The sequence below is a fragment of the Brienomyrus brachyistius genome, chromosome 12 (genome assembly GCF_023856365.1).
Source record: "Brienomyrus brachyistius isolate T26 chromosome 12, BBRACH_0.4, whole genome shotgun sequence".
In the NCBI taxonomy this organism is placed as follows: Eukaryota; Metazoa; Chordata; class Actinopteri; order Osteoglossiformes; family Mormyridae; genus Brienomyrus; species Brienomyrus brachyistius.
In genome coordinates, this window is record NC_064544.1 from 202,303 (window position 1) to 222,440 (window position 20,138).

General features: G+C 39.5%; 1 protein-coding gene across 7 annotated transcripts in view; it reads right to left on the reverse strand.

Moving 5' to 3' along the window:
• Window positions 1-20,138, reverse strand: part of LOC125704464 (stonustoxin subunit alpha-like) — a 302,833-nt gene that overhangs the window by 50,261 nt on the left and 232,434 nt on the right. For 2 of the 7 annotated variants that reach the window (XM_048970033.1, XM_048970032.1), the window contains one exon: window positions 10,285-14,184. The exons of 1 other annotated variant lie outside the window; for it this stretch is intronic. In XM_048970033.1, the coding sequence (XP_048825990.1) occupies window positions 10,345-14,184 (3,840 nt within the window). In that variant the 3' untranslated portion in view covers window positions 10,285-10,344. Of the gene's footprint in view, window positions 1-10,284; window positions 14,460-17,638; window positions 17,739-20,138 lie in introns of those variants that run through there. 4 more of the 7 variants (XM_048970030.1, XM_048970031.1, XM_048970029.1 and 1 more) reach the window with 4 other exon arrangements.

Genomic DNA, 20,138 nt, shown 5'->3' on the forward strand with positions numbered 1-20,138 from the left:
CGTAATTAGAGTTGCAGAAATGTGCTCATTATCACATTCATTATCCTGCAGGACAGAGCAGTGATTACGCCGCTATTCAACAAGAAAGCAGGAATGATTTATGGACCGCTTGATGATCAGCCCTATTGGACAGGAAACCTGCGCAAAATCTGTTAATTTATTTGCTAGCACACACACTGTGTGACGCTTTTAACAGCTCTATGTATCCGCCTTACACACTATCAATTTAAAAACGGCATAATTAACAATTATCATTAATAACTAACATGTCGTCCTTTTACATTAATTTTGGTAAATATCTTTAATGGTACATAAAGGTTGGAAAGCATCACATACAAGCATTATAAAATGTACTTTAATGCAAATTCCAGTTTTTATATTCTTCTATCCTTTCATGGCTGATTTACCTGTGTGTTTTATAATTTTTTAAATCATAGCTATATAGTCCTCCTGATCCCCTAATTGTGCTCCCCATACCTGCCATATACAGGTTGCTTCAGCTTTTAGATGCTTGCTAATTATAATTTTTTTAAGGGACAGCAGGACATACCAGGTGAAAAGCATATATACTGTACTTAACCCCAGACTTAACAATGGCAATTATTCTTTGTATCAAGTCACAGAGGAAAGGAAAATCAGAAAAGATATCTCAAAACTGTTTCATTTATTTCTCCTAGGGAACTACTGGTGCTTTTCCAGTAGCATACAGGAACCAGGAACCCAGTCAAATCTGAGCTGAACCACGAACCGAGCTTAACCCCAGTCATATCTGAGCAGTCAATCCACCATCTGATTGGTCAAAATGCGCGGGGATATACGTCAATATGCATGGATTATATAAAGGACAGCCAAGTTGAATGTATTCGTAATGCAATACAAATATATTTCAGCAGAGGAATGCTCCGAGGGAAATTAAAATGTCATCACCATTAAAAAAAAAAGTCTAAATTTATGTGAATCTGCTAATAATTTTCTTGACTTTCTCACCAAAAGAGCAACATACTGAGATTCATAAATGAAACCAAAGGTCAGATTCATAACTGTAGGACTGATCAACAAGTAACACAATGTGATGGATCAGCTGAAAAAGTTTGGGGGCAACCTGGAATAAATCAAACCTCCCTGTGGACAACAACTGGGCGGGTCCACATTAGCAACTGTGCTAAGACTTTTCCAATGATTAAAATCTGGCATATATATATATATATATATATATATAATGGAGATGAGTATTACAGTTCTTTTTCAAACTGGTAGAGGTACACTGTGTCATAATACTCAACATATCCTCTTTTTACAGGTATTGGTATAAGTGCATATGAAATCTGTCCTTGGGTATGATTCATTACATCATAAATTGGAAACTCTGTCAATTCATCTAAGCAAAGCCAAGTAATAGTTGCGATTATCATAATCATTACGTACATCCATCTTGTAATGACGTATTGCTTTCATTTCCCAACCGGAAGATGAATCATTTCTTATGTGCAAGTACCGTTTAGTCACAAAATGAAATGGATCTGGTGGGATGAGGCATCGATGGTATATCCTTGTAGAGATGCAACTATAAATTGAAAGGGTGATTAAATTCCACCAAACTTAAGCAAGTTCAATGCTGTGGAGGAGCCCCCAGAGGAAGCCCCTCGTCCAGGGAAGCACCAGAGGTCTGTGTCAGAGCACGTCCATCCTACCAATAACCTGCCCATTTTACAGATAAGTTTGCCTTTTAGCCTTGGAGAGATCTCCACTGACAACACACTACTGTTTGAAACATTGTATTGCTTTGTAATTCATGTCAATGTAGGTATTGACCCAGCTGACCCTGAAGCGCATAATATCCATAACCACAAGCCATCTTCACGTCATAGAAGATTGAATTTAAGCTGCGAGCCTTCGTAAGTGCCACAGCTTGAGACTTGGGCCGGCTGCTCAAGCACTCATATCACTTGGAGCGTCTTGCCATCATCCATGGAAAAAGTGCACAGGATCTTAATTTCTTCATAAAACCTCCCCCGGAGTGAGCCCTGTTCTGGCGCGTCCTCGGCCTTCATTGTGCCCCAGATAAAGCTCACCATGTTTGTGCTGATTTGAGCTCTGCGTGGCGGATTTACCATTAGCAGATATTTGCAAATATCAAATAGCTGGAAGCAAACCAGACATCTATACCGGGCTTAAGAAGAAGACATGGGTCACTTTTGAGCTGAAATGTAGGTGCTGCATTTGAGGAACTTCTGCTGAAAAGACAAGCGTGAAATGAATTAAAGATAGAATACTTTACACATCTCATGATGAAACATAGTCAGTCAGAAGCACAGGATCGAGGACTGAAGGGTGAGTATGGAGATTGTATTAGCATCTTTGGGATGTGAAGGGCGGGTAAAAGGAGCACAGTACAAACCAGATATTATGCTCTTCAGCCATGAGATCTGGGCCATTGTTCCCCAATCGTTCCCTGTGTAACACATATAACATACTTGCTTTGTACTCTTAGTTACAAGTGAGTAGAGGGTTTTTTTCTGCCCCAAATCACACCTATTTTCTAAACTCAGGATTTTTATAAGAATGTGTCCCAGTAAAACTGAGTCAACCAGCCTGTAACTTTCACCAAGGGGCCAAGTAACAAGTCACTCTTCTGCCAAGCTAACTAAGCCCTATGCTAATTTAGTCCCCTCGGCCGAAAACGGGAGAGGGAAGATAAACGAATGAATCCATGAGGAGGCCGTGCGCTGAGGCTTAGGAATCACAGACCAGGCTGCTTCAGTCTCAAAGTGTGACCGTGCTTGAAGAGTCTGAGGGACTCTCAATGGGGATCTCAAGCATGCATTCGGCCTTAAATTATGTAATCTACTTTTCCGAAACTAGATTAAAGAATTTCTTGGTGGTTATTGGAATACATAGACGCTGGAATGGCAATTTAGAAAACATTTGTTTTTTTATATATATATATATATTTGATTTTAAGATGTTAGTTGTCATTTTTATCATTAATAATTTTACGCTTTTGCTTGGGCAACATGAGTAATATCTCTCTATAAAATTCCCATATAAAATCATTTTTCGTTATAATTGTCACTGTTGGCAAAGAGCAGGTTTGAGATCTTTCTGACTGCATCTTGTTTTCAGATTTACGCATCTAAGACCTTCTGTCTGATTTACACATCTAAGGGTCTTACACATCGTCTGTCGGAGACATGCACCATCAGTCTTGCGCCCCAATTTCAGCTCGAAAGAATTAAGTTAAACAGATGCGACTCATCCGATCGCTACATTGTCTGTGGTTCATTAGCTGTATAATCTCATTTAGAAGGAGCTCTGGCAGAGCTGTTAATGGGTATTGATCAGTTGTTTTAGCAGTGAAACAATGGAATTTCTCTTTAATGAATGCGCAGTGGCATTTTGCGGATGGAGATCTAAGTGGAATATCTAGGAGATCACGGGCATCACTTCCGGAGAATGACGTGGAGTTTTATATTTTTGGTTTTATATTTTTGCAATGTTCAGCAGCAGTCTGTGCTGTTCGGTGGAAGCCTTCACTGCTCGGACCCTGGTGTGTCATCGCTTCTTCTTCTTGCTTCTTCTGGCAACCAGGACGATGCCGTGGCTGCATCCTGGCTCCATGCCGCAGAGCAATGCGATGCTCAGCGGTGAAACAAAGAGCACGGCCCATGATAGCTAAGGAGGCATGAAAGCTGAAGTGTGATTGAATGCAGACATTGATTCCACATGTCATTTCCTCTCAGTGAGAAAAAAAAGACATAGGCAAGGTTCGTAGCCTCTATTGAAGCTGTCCTGTGTGGTCTCTCTGGATATGCAGGCTGGGGAACGGCATATGCAGCAGATAAGGCTTGGCTCACAACTGACTGGCTAAAAGAATGACAACGTATTCTAAGGCTGTCAGAGTGCTTAAATATCTAGGTCCCTTTCCAAGGAAATGAAATCATTTCATCCCAATGTTGAAATGGGAAACTTTCGCTTTTCAGAATAACTATACAGTACTACAGCCAAAATGTGTTTTTAGTCTGGTTCTGCTGTAACTTATCAAAACTGGTCCAAATTACATGCTCACAAGCCCAATGTAGTGTCCAATAACTCTTTGGGGATCCCCTAAAAACCCTGAAAAACTAGCATGCTGTTAAAGTTTATTTCTGATTGGGGATTTTTAAAGCCATTGGGGGAAATGTGGGCAAGGTCGTACTTCTCATATCTATCTTATGATGTAAGGTTCTGAATAGCCCAGGTACAATGCAGCCATTGGTGTAACCTGTTATGCTATCAGTAATGATATTGTAACAACAGTTTATTTTGGTGTTGCCTATTCTGCTAAGGCAATAATCAAGTGATTGAGTGATTGAGTTTTCTGTTGGGGATTTTTGTCTTGCGCAGGTTTTGGGGAAGACCAGCCAGCTGCTGCTTGATGCGTCGCCCAAAGCTTAAGCTGGTCAAATCCTGCTGCACGTATTTCCAGCCAACAAGATTTCTGTAAATTAGACACAGCGGATCCAACAGCATGGGAAGAGGAAGATATATAAGCCTTCCTGTATGTTTGTCATCGATTTCTTTGATTTGAGTCCGTCCGTCATTTATTTTTTTCTTACTCTTATTAACATGTCTTTTGTGGTCTTTATTAATGTTTGTCCTTGCTTTTAGTGGATCTACGGATCTGATTGTGTCCTGGACTCCATCCATCCATCCATTTTCCAAACCGCTTATCCTAATGGGTTGCGGGGGGTCCGGAGCCTATCCCGGAAGCAATGGGCACGAGGCAGGGAACAACCCAGGATGGGGTGCCAGCCCATCGCAGGGCACACTCACACACCATTCACTCTCACATCCACACCTACGGGCAATTTAGCAACTCCGATTAGCCTCAGCATGTTTTTGGGCTGTGGGGGGAAACCGGAGAACCCGGAGGAAACCCCACGACGACATGGGGAGAACATGCAAACTCCACACACATGTGACCCAGGTGGAGAATCAAACCTGGGTCCCAGAGGTGTGATGCGTATCCTGGATTCATTACAGTAAATATTTGTGATTAAATTACGAAACACATGTGAGAAAACTACATGGAAAAAAGTAAATGTCAGAGCAACAACCTACAGGAAATTCTGTTTCATGTGTGAATAAAGAGTCAATGCAAAATCCAGTGGACGACTATAACAAAGTTTGACATCTGAACACGGCTCCTCTCTCTTAGGAATTGTGCATTTCCATGGTGCAAATTCAAAGCATCATTTGTCAGGATTCTTGATTGGCTTTAGTCGTAGCAGCGCACAGCCCATTCACAAGCCTACATATATAACCAAAATGTTTCTGAGAGCAGACTGATTACCAGCACCATGCACTATAAGCTATTTTAATTATGCTAAACACACGGGTGTATCAAGTAAGTCTTTCTTAGGCAGGAAATATCAGTTGTTGTACTGCTTGATGCAAAATTAGATATGTTCTTGACCAAGTTGGCATATTCAAAATCATGTGATTGCCAGGTGAACCATAAATATAAAAGCAATTTATCAGTCAATCTTTATCAGTCTTTCTAACTGAATTTTCCTATAATGACTGTTACCTAAAAGCAGCTTTAGTAGTTTACTATATCCAAACTGCACCAGAAGTTGTACATCCAAAATCGGGCTCTACAGCCACCAAAGACGCTGTTTTAAAGCCAAGGAGTAACCAAACCGGACACAGAATTCCATGGTCTCCCGAGACAGAGGACGCCGGAGAGGAGACTGTCGTGTCGAAGAAAACAGTGAATGCAAGAAAAATCATGAGGAAAATTGGATAATTGCCCAATTTCAGGCTAAAACTCCCAGTAGTGCTTATTGCCCCCCCCCCCCCCCCCACTCTCTGCCACATTCCTCACCAACCACCACCGGCATGCAGCACAGACCGAGCCCCCCACCCTCATCATGCTGGTAGGAGGCTCATTGACCTGCATTGACAACAAGCCTCAGTTCAGGCAGAGAGAAGGTTCTAGAATGTTGCATTTTTTTCTTGCTACTTAGTATGTTTTTCGGTATATGAATTTGACTGTGATGTATAGCGGCCAAATTGTAACAGTATGATAATCGCCCATGGGAGAAGAACGGATAGAGATTTACCTCTGTCTAATCTAATGGGCTACATCTGTCACCTTGTACCACCTCATTCGGAGCTGTGCCATTCATTACTGCTACTTTGAGGAGCGAGATTAATACTCAGTTCTGAAATGTCAATCAAAGGTGCAGGGGGAGAACGTTAATTTAAAGTTCATTTCTGTACTCGAACCCGAACAGGTACATTGCACTGATATTCCTGCAGATGTTGGAAACTTTCTGTCAGCATGACTGACTGTGGGGGAAAGTGGTTTCCAGTGATTTCCAGTGGTTTCCAGTGTGTTCGCAGACACAGCAATGGTAAATAAATACATATATTTGTAATGTAGATCGTAGGTCTATGCAGCACTTTTCTTTTAAAACCAATGCATATAGAAGATAATCAAATTTAAATACCATCTATCATGCATGAAAGGGTTAATGATATTTCTGATCATAAAAGTGGACCAGCTATGTAACTCAGAGCTCTGGAATTTACTGTGATTGGGTGCCCCCTCGTGGTAAAACAAATTGTCGGTTGGGCTATAGAAGAGGGCTGCACAGGAATGGGGAAGGCAGTAATACCATGGACATCCGTCATAATGCCGATATAACACGTCGCGGAATATAACAAATCCTACAAACTGACATTACCCTTGTGGGGACTGAAAAAAACGGTCCCCACAAGGTCAAAATATGAGGTTTTTATCACATTGTGGGGACATTTGGAAATATATGCATGACCCCAAACACTTTGGTAACTCCAATTAACCTCAGCATGTTTTTTGCGTGTTTGGGAAGTTGGGGTCCCTGGAGGAAACCCCCCAACAACATGGAAAGAAGATGCAAACCACACACACACCGGGGACCATGGCAGAGACTTGAACCCTGGACCCAAAGGTGTGAGGCACCACCGCATCACCAAGCTGTCCCATTTGCTTATTACCCCTTATTAATTATAATGGTACGTTCCATTTGCCCTCGGAACTCGGATTCCGAGTTTTGAAGCCGGAAGTGATGTCGTGTGCTCCCGTTTCTTGGAGAGCCGAGAAATATCTCGGGAATATCACAGCAGATCCCGAGTTCAGAATTCAAGATGGCTGCGCCCTTTATCAACAGAAAGGAAAGTTGTAGTTTTATACTGTTTAAGCACCACTTCTCATTCATGTTGCACACACTATACCGTCCAACTTCTCTGTGGACGTGTTGTTATGGAGTTTTATACATAAAGCACATCCCGTAATGTGTTATCAACTGATATTGCTAACAATGGTTAACAATTAATCGGGCTAGAACTGGATTTCATGATTAGTCAGATTATTTGTCGGATTTAAGGTAGTTCAGACTAATTGTAAATGAATGAAGATAAAGGCCATTTAAATTGAGGTACCTTAAAATTGACAAGTTATCCAGCTAAGCAAAAAATCTTGCTTTCTCATATGGGTCCATGGTATTGCTACTTCTGTGGCAAATGGAACGCATCCGACTCGGTTTTCCCGAGTTAATAGCAGATGTGACGTAATCTTGGAATCAGAAAATCAGATCCCAAGGCAAATGGAACGCACAGTCCTTATGTTCTGCTTTATCATTGTATTTCACCCTAATACCACCAGGTGGCAGCATCAAGTGAGTAATTTAATAATAATGATATTGAAAGAGAAATGTGGACATTCATTTTACTCTGTATTGTTGATTTGTTGGTGACTCTGACAATGGTTCTGGTGCATCGCGGAATGGGATGTGGACGATTTAAATGTTCGCAGGTATGGATGAGGATGGGCACAGAAATCATGCCCGTGCAGCTCTCCAGCCTACAGGTCTGGGATCAGTGCTTACCTTCCCTGTACTGTACTCTGTGTGTCTGCAGTGTACAGAGAAAGAAGAGATGGAGAGGCTTAAACCAGAGGACCACAAGCGGGTTGCTTCAACATACTAGGTGTGGAGTAGTTAGTTAGATTAGTTGACTCATACTGTATGCCAAAATGACATTTAATTACAAAAAAAAACATAGTACCAAATGAAATTCATAAATGAATCTTTGAGAAATATAAGATATGCCTCTATTTGTATAATTATTCAGGCAGATCAGAGGTTCTTTACAGTGTAAGTATTTGGTTCCCAAGAAATCACTGCACATACAGTGCTTACAGTGACACCTGGAGGAAGACTGCTGAAATGCAGCTGAGCTTTTTATTATCTTATGATCCCTAAAAGTTCTAGAAAGTTCCAGGATATGAACGAAGGCCCATATTCCTTGATGTTTTATTTTGTTAAAAATGGTGATACCCATATAATTAACATCAAATATAAAAAACTACGTATTCACTGTGTTATATTGCAGCTTGAGACTTTGACACTGAGGTTTGACACTGAAAGGGTGATGCATTATCACATAGTGTGCTAAAATACATAAAATGACTCACAGAAAGTCCTGTCTGCCCCCCACCAGTCGGAGTTTGGAGTGGGGAGGTTCTGCCCAGTTCTCCTCATGCCCCCGCTTCACCCAAAAACATGCGGAGGTTAAATGGAGTCATTAAAACATCCGTATGTGTGTGTGTGCCCTTGAATGAAGGGGATTTACCTGAAAGCTGATTCTGAATAGATCAAAACTAAATGTATATGTCTGTGAAAATTACAGCCTTGACAGAGAACCATGTTACACAGGAAATGGGCAAGACAGCAACACTTTATTAGACTACAGCGTTTTCCATAACAGTAATATTAATACAACTTGTACTACAGTGATGCCTTGGAACACAAACTTAATTTATTCCAGAAGGCTGGTCGAGTTGCGATTTGGTTGAGGTCCAAGTTAAATTTCCCCATAAGAAATAATGGAAATGAATTTAATCTGTTCCAGACCTCCATATGATTGCCTATTTAAACTAATTTAATGATAAAAAAGCATTAACTATTAATATAAAACTAATACCCACGAAAAAGCAGACATACAAAAGCAATAAACATGAAATAAATGACAATCCCACACTCTGAAGAGAGAGCAGACACACGTGCACCACCTTCAAGTCTCGCTATAATTTCCTTTTAAGTTCTACACTTCTACACTCTCACTACTTTCCTCTTTGGTTCGCTGCTATTACTGCTCACTTTCCTAGGGGCCATGGTTACTGTATCACTAAATGTACTGTAAATAAAGCTAAAAAATCACACTGAACACAGCAGCACAGCTTTTGTACGTCAAACTCGGCTGAGAGGTACAGCGAGATTAACAGCGATTCATAGGAATCAGCATCCCAGTAGGCCGGTCTGCCTTTATTTAGTCCATCAGAGACGCGTCTCGATCCGTACTAGTTTTAGCGGGTCTGTTTCTTTTTGTCGTGTTACGAGTTTTCGGTCGACTTGCAGCTAGGTTTTTCTTGACCGACCCATTCAAGGTTCAGATTGCTAGAGATGAACACGTCTCGAGTCATACAAATTTTAGCAGGAAAGCATGAGTTCCAAGATTTTGGTTGAGGTACAAAGAATTTGACCAACACATTTGATGTCTGAGTTGGTTAAGAGGCGTTTTAGTTCCAAGGTTCTACTGTATATTTCACTGTAAAAACAGATATTACACACAAGCATTGTAGGAGCACATATAATATCAAGCAGTTTAATGCTGTAATATATTTCTCTACATATTAAAGATCAGTTACAATGAGACCAATAATTAGGATGCTTGTCCTTGGCATAAAAACTAATATAAAACAGAATCTAAGTTGTCTAAATCATTTCCTTTCCACTAATAGCTATATTCAGATATTTAATGATAATTAAGATATAAAAATATGTATCTTTTTTTTTTAAATCAGAACCAAATTTCAAGAATTGACATTAAATCAAACAAAGGTAATACATGCTCTGCTAATGTGCACAGGCTGTGTATTTTCAATCAACCTTCATTTATATAGCACTGATTTAACCACAGGGTTTACAAAGTGTTTTGCAAACATTTTAAAACATGAAAAATAAAGAAAATTACAATATGAAAAAAAAAGAAAGAAATGATGATAAAATACAAACAGAACCGTGGGACCGGAACCCCTACAAGACCGGGATTTAAAAGATTTAAATAAAAAATATCACTTAAATGAAAGCCATAAGGATTGTTTAAAGATTGAATGTTTATACTTTTTACCCCATGATAAATGATAATAATAAATTATTTATTTGCCATTTACACATGTACAGGTACACAATCTCTATAACTAAAATGCTACACATTTCCTTGTGAGATTTCCCTTGCATATGCATAATTGCAATAGTTTTAGTCTCTTATGTTTAATTCCTCCAGCACTGATTCCTCTGTGATTTTTCTCCAGCTGTTAGGAATCGCACCTCTGCCTTTAAATTTGTATCCACGTGTATCTTCCCACTCCTTCTGAAACCTACAGATGAACCATTTCCAGTAACCCTGTGTGCTCCCATCTGCGGTGATGCTCCACTTATCATAAGGGTCACCAGCATCTCTGTAGGACTTATAGGGGATCCACTTTCCACTGGCATGATGCCTGAATGAACAATCACTGCTTACATTGGTTGAGCAAAAATCAATTGAAAATTCATCTGTGTTATAATAACTAAAGTGACCCATAGCACTGGACCGGTGAAAATGAACACTGTGGTCACCACTGTGGTTAACTAAAGTATTTGTGCAGATGGCTTTGCAGAAAGGGCACTGAGCCCAACATCCTTCAAGCTGTTTAAAAAGAATCTCTGTTATTTTCTGCTTTAAGAGGCGTAAATGCTGGGAAGAGGCATCAACACTTTCCATATGTTCACTTTTAACCACTTCTTCAAGATACTTGGCCATCATCTCTTTCAGAAACTTTGTGTCACTAATGTCTTCATCCTGAATGCTTGTCAGACTCTTCCTGTTCATGACCATGTGGCCCCCAAGTTTTTTACAGAAATGATCGAGCCACATGGATGCATTGCCGTTCTTCAGGTTCACTTCCTCAGATGCCTCTGTGCTGGTGCGTAAAATGTGTAATTTCATTTCTTGTAGGTTTTCATGAAGCATCTCCTGCAGTTTTTTGTAGTTTTTGCAAAATATTTCCACATGTTCACCAATAAACCTTTTAAAATATGACTTTGGGTCATCAATGTATTCTTTGTAGAACTCAAATTTCTTCTGAATTGTAAGATGTCTCAGTATATGATTTTCAAGGTTGCATCTGTTGCCACTGAATGCTGGGTTGTTGCATTTCATAGTATTAATGATTTGCAACTTAATTTGATTGTAAACTGCCTCTTCAACTGCAGGCAGAATGTTTTTGAATAAAAATTCAGCAAAAATTCTCACTGAGTTGGCTCCTTTGCAGTATTGTGTGAACATTTCAGAGTACTGTTTCTTTTTACTTTGCAGGTAGGTTACCGGGTCATTAGCTTTCTTGAATGACTCGTGCATTTTTTGAAACCTCTGGACAGAACTGAGGCAAATAGAAACTGACAAGTCAACTCTGTATTCATATGTGAATTTCACATTTTCATTGCGTTCACATTCCTGAATATGCCTTTCAACCTCATCTAGTATTTCAAATATGAAATTGCGATTGAAATCTGTCTTTTCCAATTCTTTGTTTTTAATGTATTCATTAACCATGTGATTCACGTTCCGGTGTAGTTTTTCAGGAAACCCCTGGAAAATCCCCATTCCATGCAGTTCTCTAATACTTTCCCATTTTGCTGCCATGAAAGATTGGCTAATATGTTTTTTCTTTGTAAATTCAAACATTCCATTTTCAGATATCGTTTTAATCTTGTTCATGATGTCTGCCTGCTTTTGAAAGTGAGAGTACAGAATCTTCTCCACTATAACTTTTATGTTGACTGGTTTATCAGGCAGCTGATCTTTTGCTATTTCAGCTACCCACTTAACCCAGAGTGACCTGAATTCTTCTTCCACTTGTTTATCAGTGAGCCTCTTGTCCTTCAAACTTGCCATGGTTTTGCTTTTCTGCATCAATTTTGCCTCAAAATAATATTTTTTCTGATCTACTTCTGACATACTTCTCTTATTTTTAATTAATATTTTGCATTGTTTTAGGGTTTCTTCAATGAGCTCATTCTTCAGTTTCTCTAGTTTTTCAACATTCCATTCAATAAGGATTTCAGCACGTTTGTCATCTTTGAAATGTGCCTCAATATCACTTTTTAATGCAGTATAAACATTATCAAAGTCAGAGATCAGATCTGTGGTATTGACATACAAAATTTTGTTGCTTCCAATTTGGTTTATCAACTTGGTCGGTGTTTCCAAAGAATATTTCCTTAACTTCCATGACCACTGAGCATACTTCTCTTCCAGGCTAAGACATTCACTCTTTTGTTTTATCTGTTCAGGTATTGTTGTGGTTCCTGACAATGTTGAAATTGAGACTGTCAGACTTTCTTTGCTTTGACCAGATTCACCACAATTGCATGTAATTCTAATATAATATGCTGTATCTGGCTGTAACCCAGTCATTTTATAGACCTCACCTTTACTAGTCTTTTTTTCCCAGTCTGTCTCATTTTCATTTGTTTCAGTTCTGTATTCAACAATATAATTTTCAATGCTGACCCCATTTCCAACCATATCAGGTTTTGTCCAAGTAACTTCAATCTCCTCTAAGTCTACATCTATTTTTTCTGCCTTCCCAGGAGGACTTGTGGGCAAAGTTTTAATGCTCTCAGCTTCACTGGCTAGACTGACACCTGCTGGACACACTGCCTTGTATCTGAACCTGTAGCCTGTGTGGGGAAGCAGTCCAGACACAGTACATTCCAGGTTAGATTTGGAAACCTCAAAAAATTGCCAGTCATCTGACTCATTAGCACAGTATTCAACCAGGTAGTGTGTGATTTCACTGGATCCATACTGGGGATGATTCAGCTTTATTGTCACACTGTCATGAGTGACGTCAGATGCATTTGGTCTTTCTGGTTTTGACGGAGGCTCAAATTGGTCACTTTGTTTCATCCCATCTGTGTAAAGGTAAATACTTGCCCCTTTGTACTTATCGTTAGGTATGGATGCTGATATAAAGTGTGTTTTCTTGTTCTCCTTGTTCGCCTTTGCGAAATCCATGAAGAGGAATACTTGTTTGTTAATTTTTTCTGACACTGCATCTGAGAGGTAAAACTCACTCGGCTCGACATCCTTCCCATCTTCTTCTGTTGGTTCTCTTAGCTTCGCAGTTGAAAGAGCCTTTAAGTGACTCTGTAAGCAGGACAGATACGGCTCCTCCTCACCCAGTGATGTTAATGCAAAACACACTACATGCTTATCTCTATTTTTCAAGATTTCACTTTGAAGCTCACTCTTTGATGCCAGAATTTTTGTGTCTTCCATCATATCAGTGTATGTCTGGAGCAGGTTGATTTCTTGCTCTTTGCAGTCCAGCCATTCCTTAAGTTTATTGCTATTGAAAGGAGACTCTTCCTTCTTTGTTAGGATGTTTGCAAGCACACATTCCTCTGTTCCACCTCCACGAATTGATGGTAAAATGCTTGACAACGATCTCTGAAACACTGATTTGTACTCCAAGCACATGTCCTTGAAGGATTTTACCTTTCGTCCAATCTCTGGAAAGTATGAAATAACCTTTCTCTTCATAATATCATTGCATTGCATTTCTATTTCACTGAAGTCCTCTATCACACTCTGTGTTTCATTTATTAATCTGACACTGATTTGACGCACTAATCTGGCAGCAGAAGAATCTAAGATTTCCAGGGGGAGTAACCACACCCTGACTGGCACAGCGTTTTCCCCCTTTTCACCCAGCAGACCTGGAAGTGTTGTGTATATTTTTACAGCATCCTGGAAGGAAACAGGGGTCTGTTTGAGAGCAAAATCCCCATAGAATTTACAAGACAACTTTTCCTCAGTAGCTCTGTCAGTGTCTGTCAGCTCTAAGGAAGCCTCCCCTTCTATTGACAATTTTGGTATTTTCTTTATCATCACATGCAGGTTCCCCTTAATGTTTTGCTGGTTCTCGGTTTCTGAAACTTCTCGATCAAAAACAAAAAATGCCTGAGCACCGTACAGCACTGCTGTTACCACGTGTGTCGCTATTCCCTGCTCAAACAGATATGAGTGTTTAACATTTCCTCGTCCAAGGTGACTCATAGACAACTGCATGAACTTTGTAGTTGTTTTATACTTCAAGGTGACACGTGCCTGTTTTTTTGAAGCCTTTGTGTCCTTAAGATAGTTGGCAGATCCATCAATCTCCACCAGTCCCCCTAAGAAACTTGCTTTTAGTGAAGCACCAACATTTAGAGCCCATGCCTTATCCTCTACAGAATCAGAAGCAATGACATCAAATTCTGTCTTGGGCTGCATTATTTCATTTGTGTCTTGATGAAGGCCTTCCCGATCCCACAAGGTAATTCCTGCATAGGACAATAGTCATGTAAGTGGTTTAAATAAAATGGAGCACGGAATAGATTATTCATTAAATTAAGCTAAACTCATACTTTTTTCCACAGTTACTTTCTGTATTATCTTATGAAGCAAATAAAGCACATAAACAAGGATTATTTGTTTCTCTGGGGGGGATTCCAAGAAAGTAGCTAAAGAAAGCCAGACTCAAACTAGCGTCATCTCTAAACTTAGCCTCATGTCGTTCCACTAACGCAGTTCAGCTTTAACTAATCAAGGCTCACACAAGACAGACTTGCATAGTCTCACTTAGTGCACACACCCGAGATATTTAAGAAGCCCAGATGAATGGATGAGTGATATTTCGATCAAATGAATCGCAAAGCATGTAAAACGAGAGCTGTGTTTTTTTCCGCCGCAGAACAAATGCTGCTGATGGAGCTGTATTAAGATTCCAAAGATATATCGCTAAAAAGGCAATATTGTGGCCATAAATACAGGCAGGGAGTTGGCTTGGCAAAGAATTGCAGACAGACTAAATGCATAAGTTATGTAAATGATACAAATGCCCAGTACAGTGGCATGGTGGTACAGTGGTTTATGCTGTCGCCTTACACTGCAACAGTTCCTGGTTCAATCCCCATAGCCAATGGGGAACCTTCAGGGTTGAGTTCATGTGTCATTCTTATTGTATGATGTTATTTTGTGTTATTTGATCTCCATAAAATACTTTCAATCGCATCCGTGTAAAATTTTCTGCAAAAATAACCATATAATGTCCTTGCTTTTTACTAATAAACTTTCAAAGATGATTGTGACTAAACAAATTATAAAAAATCTTTCTCTTCATATTATTGTAACAGATTATTTTTCAATTTCAGTCATTGCATTTCACATTTGACTTTTGTAACATGGGTACACTTTTATTTTATTTCTTTTGGAATTAATTAGGATGCTGAGACATGATTTTTATAGTCATGTCATGTAATAAATATAATAAAGCCAATAAAAATTTGAAAGCACTTTCAAATACAGTACGCCTGTTAGTTAATTAATGAATTAATAAAACTAATTTCTTGCGGAGGGGGCGGCATGGTGGTGCAGTGGTTAGCACTGTTGCCTCACACCTCTGGGACCCGGGTTCGAGTCTCTGCCTGGGTCACATGTGTGTGGAGTTTGCATGGTCTCCCCATGTCGTCGTGGGGTTTCCTCCGGGTACTCCGGTTTTCCCCCACAGTCCAAAAACATGCTGAGGCTAATTGGAGTTACTAAATTGCCCGTAGGTGTGCATGTGTGAGTGCATGGTGTGTGAGTGTGCCCTGCAATGGGCTGGCCCCCCATCCTGGGTTGTTCCCTGCCTCGTGCCCATTGCTTCCGGGATAGGCTCCGGACCCCCTGCGACCCAATAGGATAAGCGGTTTGGAAGATGGATGGATGGAATTTCTTGTGGACAATCTTTATTTTGTTAGTGTACTGCTTTGACTTCCCCACTTAATAAAAATATAGGTATATTTCGTCATTCAGCCAAAATATATTGAGATAATTTTTTTGTCCATGCCGTCCAGCCCTAATATTTGGTATTACATAACTCACCTCTACTCCTGCTTATACGCACATGAATGTAAAGCTTACTTGATGGGAAAACAATACATGCTTTGCCTGCAGTTTTTACATTATTAGAATTAACATTTTATCAATGATAATAACTACAAACTCAGCAAAAAATGGCAGAACTTCTCATATAGTATGTTTTATAGAATGACTTAATGGAATGTCTACATTACCTTACATTGATAAACACTCTCTGCACTTGAGTTTCCAGTGCCAAAGGTGCTCACTGGAGGATGGATCCTGACCTCGTTGAGCTTATCAGTCAGTGCTGATTGTTTACATTTTCATTTCATGTGATCAGCCTCTTATCTGATCCATGCGTTGTTCTAATGCTGACTGTGAGTATTCATATTGCAGTGGTTAAAAATACTCTGATTTCATTCCAGAGTATTGGCTCAATGGCACAATGCAAAATCGTCAGTGAACATCAGTGAATTATTTCACCTAACTCATCCAAGATACAGTAATGCATTCACTGATGTTTGTGACAGGTGCAGGTGACAAATTTCTAAACAATTTTGCATTGTGCCATCTTTCTTTTAGAACATGTTTGATTTAGTTTACCGCAAAGTGTTAATTAATACATTAACTAACATGCAGGAACTAACATGAATTAAGGCGGTGCTATTCATGCCTTAATTCATATGACTCATGTCGTAGTTACGTTAGTTCTTCATTAGTTCTTGATTAATACATGTCTTAGCTCATCATTAGTTCATAGTCAAGAAATTACTAATTCACATATTAGTACATGCTAATTCATGTACTGTTATTATAAAGTGTTACCGAATATTCTATCTTGATTTTGAACATTCATATCCTCATCAGCTTCAATATTGTGAGCGTCGACATATAGCCTAAACACTTGCGCAACTAAAAGTTATAGTGTATTATATTCACACAAATTCCATCAAGTTATGAGCCTGTTGTTGGCATAATTTATCACTATACCCTTCTCTATAACTGTTAGTAAAACAATTTGGTCGTCACAATCAGGAAAACTCAAAACCACATATCATATTTTACCGTGTCCTACATATTAATTTTTGAATATTGTGATTTAAATATTGATATTTAAAAAAAAAAAAAACCTAGAAACAAAAGTTCTGTTGGCATTTTCTAGTGTTGCGTCCTACGATAAAAAAGTTTGTTTTTCTATGATTTCTTTATTAAAATTAAATTCCAGTTTGCAATCTTTGAATTATTTTGTCTTTTTCCATGTTGGGAATCTATTTAAAGGCAATTCTAGGAGAATGTTATGCAAATATCCAACGCTGAAGTAATGAAATACTGACATTGCTGGATATGGAAAAATTACCATCATATTTGCAGTTCATGTCTGTTCTCTGGGATGTGAAATAATGCTCTGTGTACTGTTAGTACAATGCTGTGATTGTTGAGCTACAGGAGATAAGCTACCCTCAAAGGCCGGGTGTCATGTACACTTAGTGGATCCTCTTCACAATATGGATTAAACTCTTTAAAACATGTGGTCTCTCATTGAAAACTCTACCCTAGAGTTGAAGCTGTATGCAATCTGGTAAAGAACCGGAAACAGCTGTTTGATTTAGCGACTTACCTGGAATGAGACAATCATCACGACAATCATACAGCATCCCCAGCTGGAAGGGTCTTCCGAGAGCTGCCACCTCCAGGGGCTTCCGTGAGTCAGCTTCCATGGTCTAAACTCTAAAAATGTAGGTGTATATGCTATGATTAATACATAATTCTGTTATTAGCGAGCCTACTCATAAATTACATAAAATACCAAATTATATCGTTTAAAATGAATAATTCTGAAGCTTTGGAGGTATGCAAGCAACATTTAGGAAAATAAAAAGTCATTTTTAAATTGTATTAATAACAGCTAGAACCCAGGTCCCAGAGATGTGCACAACAGTGCTAACCACTGCACCACCGGGCCCCATCATCATCATCATCATCATCATCATTATCATCATCATCCATCCATTTTCTGGGTCTGCCCCAGGGCCTCCTCCCATTTGGACATGCCCAAAACATCTCCTCAGGAAGTCGTCCTAGAGGCATCCTAGAAATCTGCCCGAACCAGCTCAACTGGCTCCTTTCGACCTTTCGATGCGGAGGAGCAGCGGCTCTACTTAGAGCCCATCCCGAATGTCTGAGCTCTTCACACTATCTAAGGCTGAGCCCAGTATGATAGAAAATTCACGATTATGCAAATATATATACATATCTAATCAGTAATTAATAATAGAACTTATAATGGTGCTGTTGATTTACCTATAATACTGTAATTAAAACAATATAACCTCACTTGAATCAGTCTGATATATCAAGCACAATGTACTAATGCAAGCTTGCTTACTGTAAGTAAAGGGATTTTTATTTTCTATGAAGGAACTAACGTTTGCCACAATCAAGCCTGCTCAGCAAGGGCCCGGGTCAGCATGACCTGGAAGTCAGATAAAATTAGTTGGGTAATTGGATAAATTTAACTCACCAATTGGATAAATTTAACCGCAAAGGAAAATTCCGTGCAGGTTGCCCTGTTCTGAGATGATAAGCCTCAATAAGCAGAAGTGCCTGGTGTCTACAAACACCTGATCCTTTTCTTTGCACTGTCTGATGACGGCATTTTTGGCTATAAGAGATGTATGCACTTGTTGTTCGAGGAACAGAACACGAGACGCATGATTGCTGAGTGTCTGCTCCCTTTGAGCTCATCGGATAATAAAGTTTGTCAAACACTTAAACATCGGACTTCGAGAAATTTCTTCCAAACCAGACATCCTGCAGAGAAAACTCATTTCTGGCACTAGTATCCGTGAGCTCATTCATTCGGTCATTACCGAGAGCACAACAGAGCAGAAATTTTTGCCAGTCCCACCCCAAAATATCGAAGTACCAAAGAAGTACCCCAGCTGGTTTGACACTTTCAGTACTGGAACTTTTGGTACTGGTACTCGACCGGAAGTCAATGGAAAAGCGAAAGTACAGAAGGTACCATACTGAAAGTACCGTACTTTGTGCGGTGGAAAAGGGCCCCAAGTTATCGCTGCAAGCACCTACCCAATAGGTTGTGGTCGAACGAAAAGCAGGGACTAAAAAGGGTTCTTCGGAGGAACTAGTCAGACCGAGTTCCTGTGGTGGGAACACGACAAAGTTTCTGGTTCCAAAAAAAGTTTTTTTAAGTGGGAAAGCACTCAATAATTGCAGATTAGTTACAAAAAAAAACAGTCATTTGATTGGGTGAGCCAAAGGCAAAATTATCATGTTATTGCCAGTTATTACATTAAGGGTAGTTATTACATTATTGGCTGCTACAGCGGCTACTCCACAAAGCAAGTTAATACAGTTATACAGCTAACTAAAAGTTTATTCAAAGTATGTTGTCAGGAAACATGATTCCTGGCCACATATCAATATCCATGGTCCACTGGTCCCTTGGGAAGTTCTATTGATCCCTGTCAAGTCCAGCTGCTTTTAATTTAAGCAGATAATCATTTGGTTCCCCAACGAAAATAACCCATGTTGCAGTGTGTTTTGCCACTAAGTAAGAGGGCAAGAGGATCTGGCTGCAGAACACTGAGCGACGACCACCACTAGGGGGATCTCCACTGTGGGGCTGGAAGTCAGTACATCTCCACATCTGTCTGGTTGCCAAGCAGAATATAAACGCTATTTCCTGTAGGTACAGTATAAGTCCCCACCCTGCAACCACAAACCTAGTTTGAGGCAGTTGATTTCATCATAACTCCATTCTCAGTATAAGTATGATTTCATAACAATGTTTGATTTAAACAACATCACTATAAAATGTGAAATGTTGTGTTCTTCGAGCATTACTTTGCATGTCTATGGCATTGCAATAAGCTTGACGACCAACAACCATTGATGCGGTTTCCTTTATCATTATTAAAATTTTTGTAAACCGAAAAAACAAAATAATGAAAATAACTGAACAGGTTGTCTAGAAATATTTAACTTGTTTTTCGAGTCTCGATTTCACAGTAAAAGCTGATTGAGGCCTTTTTTCGATAGGTTGTAAACCCTATGAGAGCAAACATAAATCAATTTCAGCTTAATAATAACACTGA